Raw genomic sequence first — 10,437 nt, 5'->3', positions numbered from 1 at the left:
TAGCAAATACCAAAGCTCATACAAAATCTTGGCACACAAATTACCCGTAACAAGAATGCAGTTTATCATGGCACATTCAGAATAAACATTTTGTATTGGACTATTTCACAAAACCTGGCTTGCTCTGGAAAGAACATTTCAGTGACATGCTCACAACCTGAAGTGATGTCAAAGGGGGGAAGAAAGGCAGTGCTGCCTGTGTCCCCGTGTGCTGTTGTCACTGGTTTCCTGACAACACCAGTCCTATTCCATCTGATTAAGAAAGTTGGTTTTTCATATTCCCCCCGCATCCCTCAACGTAAAATCTACCTGTGCCACCTTCAGTAGCAGCTTCATTTGCTAACACCACAAAACCTCTCTGCTGCCAGTGGTGCTGTGCATCACCTTAACACAGACTGACGAGTGCTGGGTGTTAACGAAGGGCTGTGCTGCTTTCACCTCCATTCAGCCCCTTCCATCACCCAGCACTGCTCCCACTTCACACCGCTGACAGCTCCAATGCAAGCTGGGGGGCATCACACAGCTGTTCCTCTATTCTACCTCCATTAGTGCCATTCATTCAAACCACAATGAAGTTCAGTGCAGGCTGATGGACACCGCCCCACATCCCGGCTCCGCAGCAACACAAGAGGCCATCACCTTTATGGGATAATGAAGAACTCCTCCAGCATTACAAAACAACTGAATTTTATTTTGGCAGAACTAAAAAAATTGTATATATTTATCTACATCGTAGTAAAAACAATGATTTTTTTTTTTCTTTTTTCCTTCATATATTCACCAACACGCCGCCAACCACCCGGCACAGCACGGCGCCGCGGATGGCAGGGAGGCAACGCGCTGCCCCAGGACACGGTGCAGAAAAAGAAACCAAAGTGTACACAGCGAGCACTGCAAGGATGTGCTTGGAGCAGAGCTCTCTCCTCCTCTTCTTCCTCCTCTTCCAGGTGAGCGCAGCACAGAGCACAACCATCCACGCTGCTCCCGCAGCCCGGCCGCACACAGCGCTGCCGAGCTCCGCACACGAGAGATGAACGTTTTGGGACACCTTTGACATGAATGTTTATTCGTATTAAAGCAGAAACCAACTCATAAATGCTCGTTTTTTGTTTGTTTTTCTCTTTATACACGTGTGTGTCTGTAAAAGACGGGATGGGGCAGTTCGAAAAGGAGAAGGCTGCGAGCGCGGTCCTCACTGGAGGCGGCGGTAACTCTTACAGAGTTCGTGGTCCCGGATGTCCCCCCAGCCTCCGTTCTTGACGTGAGGGGACAGGGGGGCCATGGAGTACCTTTTGCTGACGCTCATGGTCTCGGGGAACAGGTACTGCCGGTTGCTGCTCAACAGAGAGTCGATTTTGGCACTCTGGGAGGACGGCCTGCAGGACTTCTTGTGGTGCATGCCGCAGTCTCCCGTGTGAAACACGCGGGGGATTTCGGGTACCAGCACCTTCCAGAACTTTGGAAGACACGAGACAGTCAAGTGCTGCAGCGTCCAGTCCCAGTTGTAGTCATCGTACGTGCAGAAGGCGTCCGTGCACTCGATGAGCTTCTGGTAGGTGTCTCTGCCGAAGGCCATGCCCATGTTGTGCTCCGTGGACTTCCACGTCTTCACCTCGGCCTTGTCGGCGCGGCCGGCGAAGCCCCCGCGGCCCACGGTGTAGGAGCCCAGCGAGACCACCTGGCACTCGGGGCAGTCGCGCTGCCGCAGCGCCCACAGCCGCTTGAGGACGTGGTAGAAGTCGGGCGCCAGGTAGTGATCCTCCTCCAGGAACACCACGGGCCCGGCGTGCTCCCGCAGCGCCCGCACGCGCTCCCAGACGAAGTGCAGCTTCCACCACCAGTGGTGTTTGGTCTGCGAGAAGCGCGCCTCGCGGTAGTGGCCGAACGAGTCGGGGAACTCGGCGTTCAGGCAGCCCAGGCGCAGCGCCGCCGCCTTGCCCACGTCGCGGGGGCAGTCGCGGGGGTCGTGGCCGGGGAACTCGCGGGGGTACAGCTGGACGCTGAAGGGGAAGAAGACCTGCAGCACCGGGCAGAAGTCCACGCCGGCCGCCAGCCGGTTCAGCTCGTCGGCCCACAGGTCGTGGCTCAGCACCAGCAGCACGTTCTCCACGCCCGCCGCGCGCCGCAGGGACTCGAGCAGCAGCCGCAGGTGCTCGGCGCGGTCGTGCACCTGCACCACCAGCACCACGTCGGGGCCGCCGGGCCGGGCCGGGAAGCGCCCCGCGTTGCGCAGCGGCTGGTCGAAGTTGAGGCGGTAGACGAGCGAGCGGTAGCTCAGCGTGCCGTTCTCCGCGCCGGCGGTCGGGGCGGCGGCGGAGGCCGAGGCCGAGGCGTTGCCGGCGCCGGCGGGGCGGCGCGGCGCTTCGCTGACCCGCGGCGGCTCTCCGGTGCCGCCCCGCTGCTGCGGCTGCTGCTGCCTCCGCCGCCCGCCCGTCCCCCCGCCGCCCCACAGCACCAGCGCGCAGGCCGCCAGCGCCAGCGCCAGCAGCAGCACCTTCCGCTTGTAGATCCGCAGCCTCATCCTCCCGCCGCCGGCGGCCGCGCTGCCGCCGGCGCCGCCGCTCCCGCTCCCCGCTCCGCGCGTGTGCGCGCCGCCGCCGCCCCACGCTCACACGTCGCCGCCCGCCATAGGGCGCCCGCGTCCAACGCCGCCGCGTCCTCATTGGCCGCCGGCGACGCCATTTGGAGAGGGGCTTCCGGCGGGGCGGAGCTGCGCGTGTGTCCGTGCGTCCGTCCGTGTGTCTGTCGGCGTCCGTGCGCCCGGGGAGAGGAGGGAGCGCCGTCCGTGGAGCCGCTCCGGGTCTGCGGCACCGAGGTGGATCCGAACGAGAGGTCTTTCCCAGCCGTGACGACGGGATGACGCACCGCACACACAGAGCAGTTTCAGCGTTTAATAACACAGAACGGTACAGGAACGCTTAAAACATCGGAGCGAAGAAACCCGTACACAGCGGAGTGAAGAACTCCGGGCTCTCTCTGACATCGCCGCTACACACCAGGAACCCCCAGCGCGGGATTCAATCTGCACAACGCCCAAGGAAACAAAGCACAGCTCGCGTGTTTAGAAAAGGTGTTTCTATTACAAAGAGATACAAATAGTTCAGTAAAAAAAAAACAAAAACAACAAAGGCCCCTTCTTGAAGCACAGACAATAAGAGAACCCAACTGGAGTAGATTCTCAACGAGCATTTCTGGCTCCTGGCAGAGGCTCCAGCAGCAGTTGGGCACTGTGTCTCCTCCATCCCCTTCCAGCAGCTCCTCTGCAGCTGTGTCAGTGGTCGGCGCTGCTCTGCAGGTACCTGTCCAGGAACTGGGAATAGCAGCCCAGAGAACAGAAGTAGCAGATGATGGGAGCCTCCGTGCCGCCCATGTTGTCCACCAGGACCACGGTGTGAGCCACGTGGTGCAGGTTCATGGTCACCGTCAGCTGAATGAAGCTGCTCAGGCAGGCGCTCCCGCACTGGCAGGTCTTGGCCACTTCCAGATCTTTGCAAAGGTGGGAAGGCAGCAGCTGACAACCGTACGGGATTCTGTTGGACAAGAGCAGGGGGTGAAATCAATCAGTGTCACTCAAACACAGCGATGCTGCTGTCGGTGCTAAACTGAGACCATCCCCAGCACAAAGCTGAGATGTGGCCGCTTTCTGAGAGCCACACATATCACACAGCTGTGTTTCTGACCCCAAGTCCCAAGGATTTGGCCTCCAGAAAACACTGCAGGGATTCCCACAACTCACAGCAGCCTGAATCACAGTGACAGGGAATTAAGAGAAGATGGATGTGAGAAGATGAAGCAAAAACGCACCCACAGTAAATGCTTGCCCTGCCCTCTCGTTAGCCAGGCAGGTCACCCAGCTCAGCCAGGTAGCCACGAGGCTGCTGTCATTCTGCCATGAGGAAGCAGCACCCCAAACCTGCAGGGTGCACAGAGCAGTGAGCCCTCTATGCTGCTCATGAGAAATTAAGGCTCTCTTGTTAAAGTGTTTTTGTCACTGCCACAACAGAATCACTTCAGTTTAAACTCGCAGCAGAGTGACACTGCTTTTGGGGCACAAAACAAGAGTTCTTGTGTGCTGTGTTAACTTCCAGGTGTGTGGAAGCCACCAGCTGTCATGCAGGACTGGCAGAGTAAGTCTGACTCACATCACTACACCTACGTGTCCCATTCTTTCAGCGTGCCATCATTCACATAGCTCAGGTTCCTGTGGTTTTTGTCACCAGCTCAATTTCAGGACATCCTTTTTTCCGGTCAGGACAAACACAATCACAGCTCTGGTGCTTGCCCAGAATGCCACTACGAAGATTGATTTCCAAGTGTTTGCTTTTGTGTCTTGTTTTCTTCCTCTCTCAAGGTTTTCGCAGCTTATTGTCACTCCTGTTTCTTCCTCTGTTAATTCTCACACCCAGTGAGTGTCACACAGAATGCCTGTTGCCTACCTGCTACTTTTTTTGGGGGGGGGGAACAGGGTTGGGTGTGAAGATAATCACACTTAGCAAATCCATTCCATGTAAGAAAGCCCTGCACACAGTGCCCCACAGCGTTCCCTCCCTCAGTGCTGCTGCAGCAGTCACAGCACACTGCCAGAGGTGCTCCTACAGATCTGCGAGCAGCTGTTGATTCCACTGCCCCCACCTTCCCCAGCCTCCTCCAGCAGAAAGCAAACACTGCAAGCTCACAGTGATTTATGTAAGGTCAGAAGTGGGCAAGGTATGAAACTGAACGCTTGGCTGCTCATCTCATCTGCAGGGTGTGCCCTGTGTGCCTGCAAACACCTGGAGCACGGACTGCTGAGCAATCAGGCCAGGATTGCTGGGCTCTCCCCACCCCAAGGCAGGAACGGGCACACCAAGCAGGTTAGGAAAACCTCAGGTCTTTATCTCACCACCTGTCTGTACCTGTGACTCTCTTCCACTGTCTTGCTGCCTTTCCACCCAGAAGAGCAGAGTGGGGATGGCAACAGATGGTACCACAGGCAGAGGTACACAGTGAGAGCTCTAAGTGGTGTGAGGGCAGGGGAGAGGAGAAGACAACAACAAATCCAGCAGCCTGGCCAGCAGGGCATTGAGTTACTGGAATGCCTCTTTCTAACACTGCTCAGCTTCTGCACGGTGCCATGCAAAGCAGCTTGACCTCAATGCTGTGTGGCACAGGGTAATGTTCTGCCAATGCTGTTCTCACGTGGGAAGGGACAGCTACGGGCTGGATTTTCCCATGTGGTTTTAGCATAGTTTAATATGAGCACAAGATGAAGGGCAAGCATATTTGAAAGCAATTTCCAAGCCAGAGCCCAACAGAAAACATGACCTGAGCCATAAAATCTGCTGTAACACAAGCTCCTACATACAAAGAGCTGGAAGCACTTCAGGATTATAGAGCTGAATCTTTTTCTATGGTTAGGCAAGAATATTCTGTTATGGTGCCCTCATCCTGTGGATACAACTCATTTCAACCTACAGCGTTCTCTAAATGCTTCCAAGTTCCCAATTTACTGCTGGAACCTGTGGTATCCTGGATAATAATGGCATTAATTTACGAGCAGAATTCAAAGCAACTTGAGCATCGTGAAGAGCAGCTCCCACTAATGGGAAAAAACCAAACCAGGGAAGCTGAGTGGGTTTGAGACAGAGGTGAAATGTGTGCCCATCGTGCTACCCTTACCTGTAATTTACAGTAGCTCTTGCAGCACACTCTAATAAAGTCAATGGTATTTTCAACTGTATGTTGGGAAGAAGGGGATTGGGCTGTTCAAAAGGATTTCCAAAGAGATCCAAGTTCTCAAGACAGAGTTTCCTAAAATCGCTGGGCAGGAAGGGCAGTTTGTTTCGAGCTGCTGACAGAAAACGCAGATGATCCAACTGGCCAATCTTGAATGGCAACCTGATCAACTCATTGTCATCCAGCTTTAAATTAACAAGTTCTCGCAGCTGGCAGAACTGAATTGGGAGCGCTTTAATTTTGTTCTGGCTGAGGTCCAAGCACTGGAGAGATTTCTGAAGGGTAGAGCTGCACAGAGCACTGCTGAAGGACTCCAGGTGATTGTCGTGCAGGTTCAGCTCCTGAAGGAAGACCAACTCACCGATGGTGGCCGGCAGCTGCTTTATGTGGTTGTGACTCAGGTCTAATTTTCGCAGCTTCTTCAGACACAGCACACGCGTGTCGATCCGAGCCAGTTTGCAGTATGAGGCTTGGAGGTGTTCAAGAGAATAGGGGAAGCTCTTGGTGAGCGGGTAGTCCCTTTTGGAAGTGATGATCATTTTTGTTTTAGGCTTCTCAACTTCTGAGGTCTTTGCTGGTACCAAAGCTGAGAGTGGGAGAGCAGCGACGTCGGTCCCTTGGTGAGCCAGTCTCACAGCTGAAAGGAAAGTCTTTAGATTGCTGACATTTGCCTGCAGGAAAACACGAGTGGGCATTAAAGGTTCATTATTCTTGCACTCATTTGTACAAATACTTCTGGAACTATTTTGTGCAGACACAGAGATCACAGAATGGCCTGGGTTGCAAAGGCCCACAGTGCTCATCCAGTTCCAACCCCCTGCTATGTGCAGGTCACCAACCAGCAGCCCAGGCTGCCCAGAGCCACATCCAGCCTGGCCTTGAATGCCTGCAGGGATGGGGCATCCACAGCCTCCTTGGGCAACCTGTTCCAGTGCCTCACCACCCTCTGGCTGAAAAACTTCCTCCTCATATCCAACCTAAACCTCCCCTGTCTCACTTTAAAACCATTCCCCCTTGTCATATCACTATCCACCCTTGTAAACACTGGTAAACAATCATCAGGTGATACCAGCTCAGCAGGGCGATGAAAGGGGAAACAATTCAGGCTCATTCCATTGATGTGCTGTTTACAGTATTTAAGAACAAACTGCATGCAAAACAAACCTCTCTGAATGGCCCAGATCCACCACGCTGTGTTGGCACTCAGAAAAGGAACAAAGCACAGAACTCACAGCTGAATAGAAAGTACAGAAAAACAGCCCCACATGCTGTGATGTTCCTAACCTGCAGGGTGATTAAAGGACAGTTTACACCAACATGTGAAGGGAAAGCAAAGACTTAATTATCCCATGCACATCTACTTATCCTGATGAGATATCCTCCTGAGAGGGGGAAATTGCACAGCAAAAGCTCGGTTCTGCAGGATTGCTCACATCTATTATTTTAGCCAGCCTAAAACACATCATAGAATCCTAGAATGTCCTGGGTTGAAAAGGAGCACAATGCTCATCCAGTTCCAACCCCCTGCTGTGTGCAGGTCGCCAACCAGCAGCCCAGGCTGCCCAGAGCCACATCCAGCCTGGCCTTGAATGCCTGCAGGGATGGGGCATCCACAGCCTCCTTGGGCAACCTGTTCCAGTGCCTCACCACCCTCTGGCTGTAAAGTAAGTAAAAACTTACTCCTCATATCCAACCTAAACCTGCCCTGTCTCAGTTTAAAACCATTTCCCCTTGTCACAGAATCACAGAATGGCCAGGGTTGGAAGGGACCTCAAGGATCATGAATCTCCAACCTCCCTGCCACATGCAGGGCTGTCACTATCCACCCTTGTAAGCAGAGGGTGAATAGAGATAGGACACACTAGGCAGCTCTCCCCAGCCACATGCAGAGCTGTCATGTCATGCTCCCAAGTAAAGAACAAACCAAAGTGGAAAGGAAGGAGAAAAAGTACTCCAGGTTTGTAAAGACCAAGTAAAACAACTCACTAATGGAATGAAGTTGTAAGCAATATTTCTTGGCTCCCTTGGTGTGAGATGCAATAGCTACCTGCTTCTCGTACCTAAACATGCAGGGATGCATAAGTAAGTTTACACTGTTTCATGAGTTGAAAATAAGAGCACTTTGTGTTGTGGGTGTTTAAAACCTCCACAATACCTACATAAGGGTGCATAATGTCTCTAAGAATATGTTGAGAAAAATACCAAGACAAACATGCAGGAAAAAAAGCGAAAAGAATTATCTGGAAGCGTTCAGGAAGAAATTTTCTGCCACAAATCCAATGTCTTCCCAGTAAAAAAGATGTCAGAATACTGAATTAGTGTGCTTTGGCACCACGCAAGTCCTGTGTTCCAGAGCTAAACGAGAGATGAAGGAAACAGGACCCGCTGAGGGCAAAAAGCCCAACACAAACCCACAAAACACACTGCCCCATCCCTGCAGGCATTCAAGGCCAGGCTGGATGTGGCTCTGGGCAGCCTGGTCTGCTGGTTGGCGACCTGCACACAGCAGGGGGTTGGAACTGGATGAGCAATGGGTCCTTTTCAACCCAGGCCATTCTGTGTGTGCACCCCCACCCACCTTACTGAGGCACACATCCACGGCGGGCTCCTTCAGTCTCACGGTGGCTTTGCCCTCCTCCACGAAGCGGGTGAAGAACCGCTCCACGTTGTCCTGCACCTACAGGGGGAACAGCGGGCACTGAGCAGGGCGGGGAGGGGATCCGTGCGGCCTTCCAGCCCTCAGCCTCACCTGGTAGCGAACCCCGGCCCGGTCCCGCGCCGTGCAAACCATCAGGTATACACCGCCCCGCGCCCGGCCGGGCTGGCGGCCGAGGGAGAGCAGAGCTCTGCTACCGCGACCGCGGCCCCGCAGCCCGCAGGTGGGCAGCAGCCGGCTCACCACCTCCACATCGCACTGCAGCCGCATCGCCGGCCGCTCCTCCCCTCCCTTCGCCTTCCTTTCCCGCCCGGCCGGAAAGGCGGGAAGGGAAAGAGAGGGGAGGAGCGGCCAGAGCTGCGGCGCCGGGAGCGAGCGCCACCTAGCGGCGGGGCGGAGCGGGAATCGCGGAGCCACGGAATCGCTTTTCTAACCGCCCCGCTTAGAAAAGCACTCCGATATCCCACCTCCCCACTGTGTCCCTCAGTGCCGCATCCCCGCGGTTCTTGAGCACCTCTGGGACGGTGATTCGCAGCTGCGGTACAGGGACAGGCTGAGAGCTGAGGGCGCGGTGTGGTGATAGGATAAGAGGTGATGGCTTGGAAAAAAAACAAAAAAAAAAAAAGGAAAAGGGGAGACGGAGGTTATGCAGCTGTACGACTCGCTGTCGGCCAGCAGGAGGCGCTGCGCAGCACGCAGTGACGCGGCGCTGCCAGCAGGAGGCGCTGCGCGCACGGGGCAGTAATGAGGGGTCGGGGGCTGCGGGTGGGCAAAAGGGTGACGTCGGGTGGGCAAAAGGAACCCGCGTCTCTCTGTGTTGCCCAGGCTACGCTGCAGTGGCTATTCACAGGCGCGATCCCGCTACTGACCGGCACGGGAGTTTTGACCTGCTCCGTTTCCGACCTGGGCCGGTTCACCCCTCCTTAGGCAACCTGGTGTGCCTCGGCTCCCCGGGGCTCACCATATTGATGCCGGCCTTAGCGCGGACGCCCGCTCGGCATAGCGCACTGCAGCCCAGAACTCCTGGGCTCAAGCGATCCGGCGGGCTCAGCCTCCCGAGTAGCTGGGACTACAGGCGTGCGCCACCGCGCCCGGCAGCGGCTGCACCGCAACGCCGCTCCTATAGCTCTGCTCACCGCTGACGTCACGTCGCGGAGGGAGGGGGGAGCGGCACGCTCTGCGCACGCGCTGGCCTCCGTGCTCTCGCGCCTGCGTTAGGGCCTCGCCGCGGTGCAGGGCGGGAGGCCGCGTAGGATTGATTAGCGCATGCGCGGGCCGCCATCTTTCTCTCGCGGCTGGGCGCGCAGCAGGCAGCATGGGGCATCAGCAGCTCTACTGGAGCCATCCCAGGAAATTCGGCCAGGGCTCCCGCTCGTGGTTAGTGCCCATCCCGGGGGCTGGCGGGGTGTTTAGGGTCATCGCGTCGCGGTATCCTTTACTCTCTGGGTTTCCTTCCCCGCTCCGCGCCGCCATTACCCGCCCTGACCTCTCCCTTCTCTCTCCACAGCCGCGTGTGCTCCAACCGCCACGGCCTCATCCGTAAATACGGGCTGAACATGTGCCGCCAGTGCTTCCGCCAGTACGCCAAGGACATCGGCTTCATCAAGGTGAGTGCTGGGGCCGCGTTGGGCCGGGAGGGCTTTGCGTTTCCCTGCTGGTGCCTCACGCTCTTGTCGTTTTTTTGCAGCTGGACTGAGCGCTGGCAGGATGAGGCTGTCACCAGCAGATCCTGCGGCTTCCTTGGGCCTTCCCGTCCCACCTGCAGCATCGTGGTGTAGCCTCTCTCAATAAATGGTCTCCCTGCCCCGTTTATCTGTGTCTGACTGCTTTCTGTGACTGTTCTTACGGTTTGTATCCTATTACCATGCCTGTTTTAGGAGGGCTGGGTGCTGTATTGGCCTAAATGGGCCTGCCTTGGGCTTTTAGGCTTTAGCCAGACAAAACCAAGTGATGCCTTAGTGGTGCTTTTGAGCCCTAACGATGCAGCCTGCCTGCTCTTAGCTGCTTGGTGACTCTCATGTCATCTCACCTTCATAAATCAGGGATTCCTGGGGGTCTGTTGCTGG

At 55.7% G+C, this 10,437-nt stretch overlaps 3 protein-coding genes and 1 non-coding gene across 5 annotated transcripts; 1 reads left to right on the top strand and 3 right to left on the bottom strand.

The window, feature by feature from the left end:
* Positions 1-684: 684 nt before the first annotated feature.
* MGAT2 (alpha-1,6-mannosyl-glycoprotein 2-beta-N-acetylglucosaminyltransferase) lies at positions 685-2,573 on the bottom strand. Its single transcript, XM_031602265.2, has one exon. The coding sequence runs from the start codon at positions 2,519-2,521 to the stop codon at positions 1,193-1,195; it is 1,329 nt and encodes a 442-aa protein (XP_031458125.1). The 5' UTR covers positions 2,522-2,573; the 3' UTR covers positions 685-1,192.
* Positions 2,574-2,633: 60 nt separating this feature from the next.
* LRR1 (leucine rich repeat protein 1) lies at positions 2,634-8,701 on the bottom strand. 2 transcript variants are annotated; one of them, XM_031602258.2, is made up of 4 exons: positions 8,465-8,701; positions 8,294-8,392; positions 5,659-6,386; positions 2,644-3,530 (listed from the first exon to the last, which is right to left on the bottom strand). In XM_031602258.2, the coding sequence occupies exons 1-4, from the start codon at positions 8,639-8,641 to the stop codon at positions 3,272-3,274; spliced, it is 1,263 nt and encodes a 420-aa protein (XP_031458118.2). In that variant the 5' UTR covers positions 8,642-8,701; the 3' UTR covers positions 2,644-3,271. The 2 variants fall into 2 exon arrangements, with proteins under 2 accessions (XP_089998047.1, XP_031458118.2); XM_090141921.1 differs by lacking the exon at positions 8,294-8,392 and having other exon boundaries at positions 2,634-3,530.
* A 466-nt stretch (positions 8,702-9,167) lies between these two features.
* Positions 9,168-9,467, bottom strand: LOC149917974 (signal recognition particle RNA). Its single transcript, XR_016467408.1, has one exon.
* Positions 9,468-9,587: 120 nt separating this feature from the next.
* On the top strand, positions 9,588-10,181 carry RPS29 (ribosomal protein S29). The gene is made up of 3 exons (XM_031602257.2): positions 9,588-9,748; positions 9,879-9,978; positions 10,059-10,181. Exons 1-3 carry the CDS (start codon positions 9,687-9,689, stop codon positions 10,065-10,067), a joined length of 171 nt encoding a protein of 56 aa, XP_031458117.1. The 5' UTR covers positions 9,588-9,686; the 3' UTR covers positions 10,068-10,181.
* The last annotated feature ends 256 nt before the right edge of the window (positions 10,182-10,437 follow it).

Source organism: Phasianus colchicus, chromosome 5 (assembly GCF_987193195.1).
Source record: "Phasianus colchicus chromosome 5, bPhaCol1.hap1.1, whole genome shotgun sequence".
In the NCBI taxonomy this organism is placed as follows: Eukaryota; Metazoa; Chordata; class Aves; order Galliformes; family Phasianidae; genus Phasianus; species Phasianus colchicus.
Note: the sequence above shows the minus strand (reverse complement) of the source record. Positions and strands in the feature narration are given on the sequence as shown.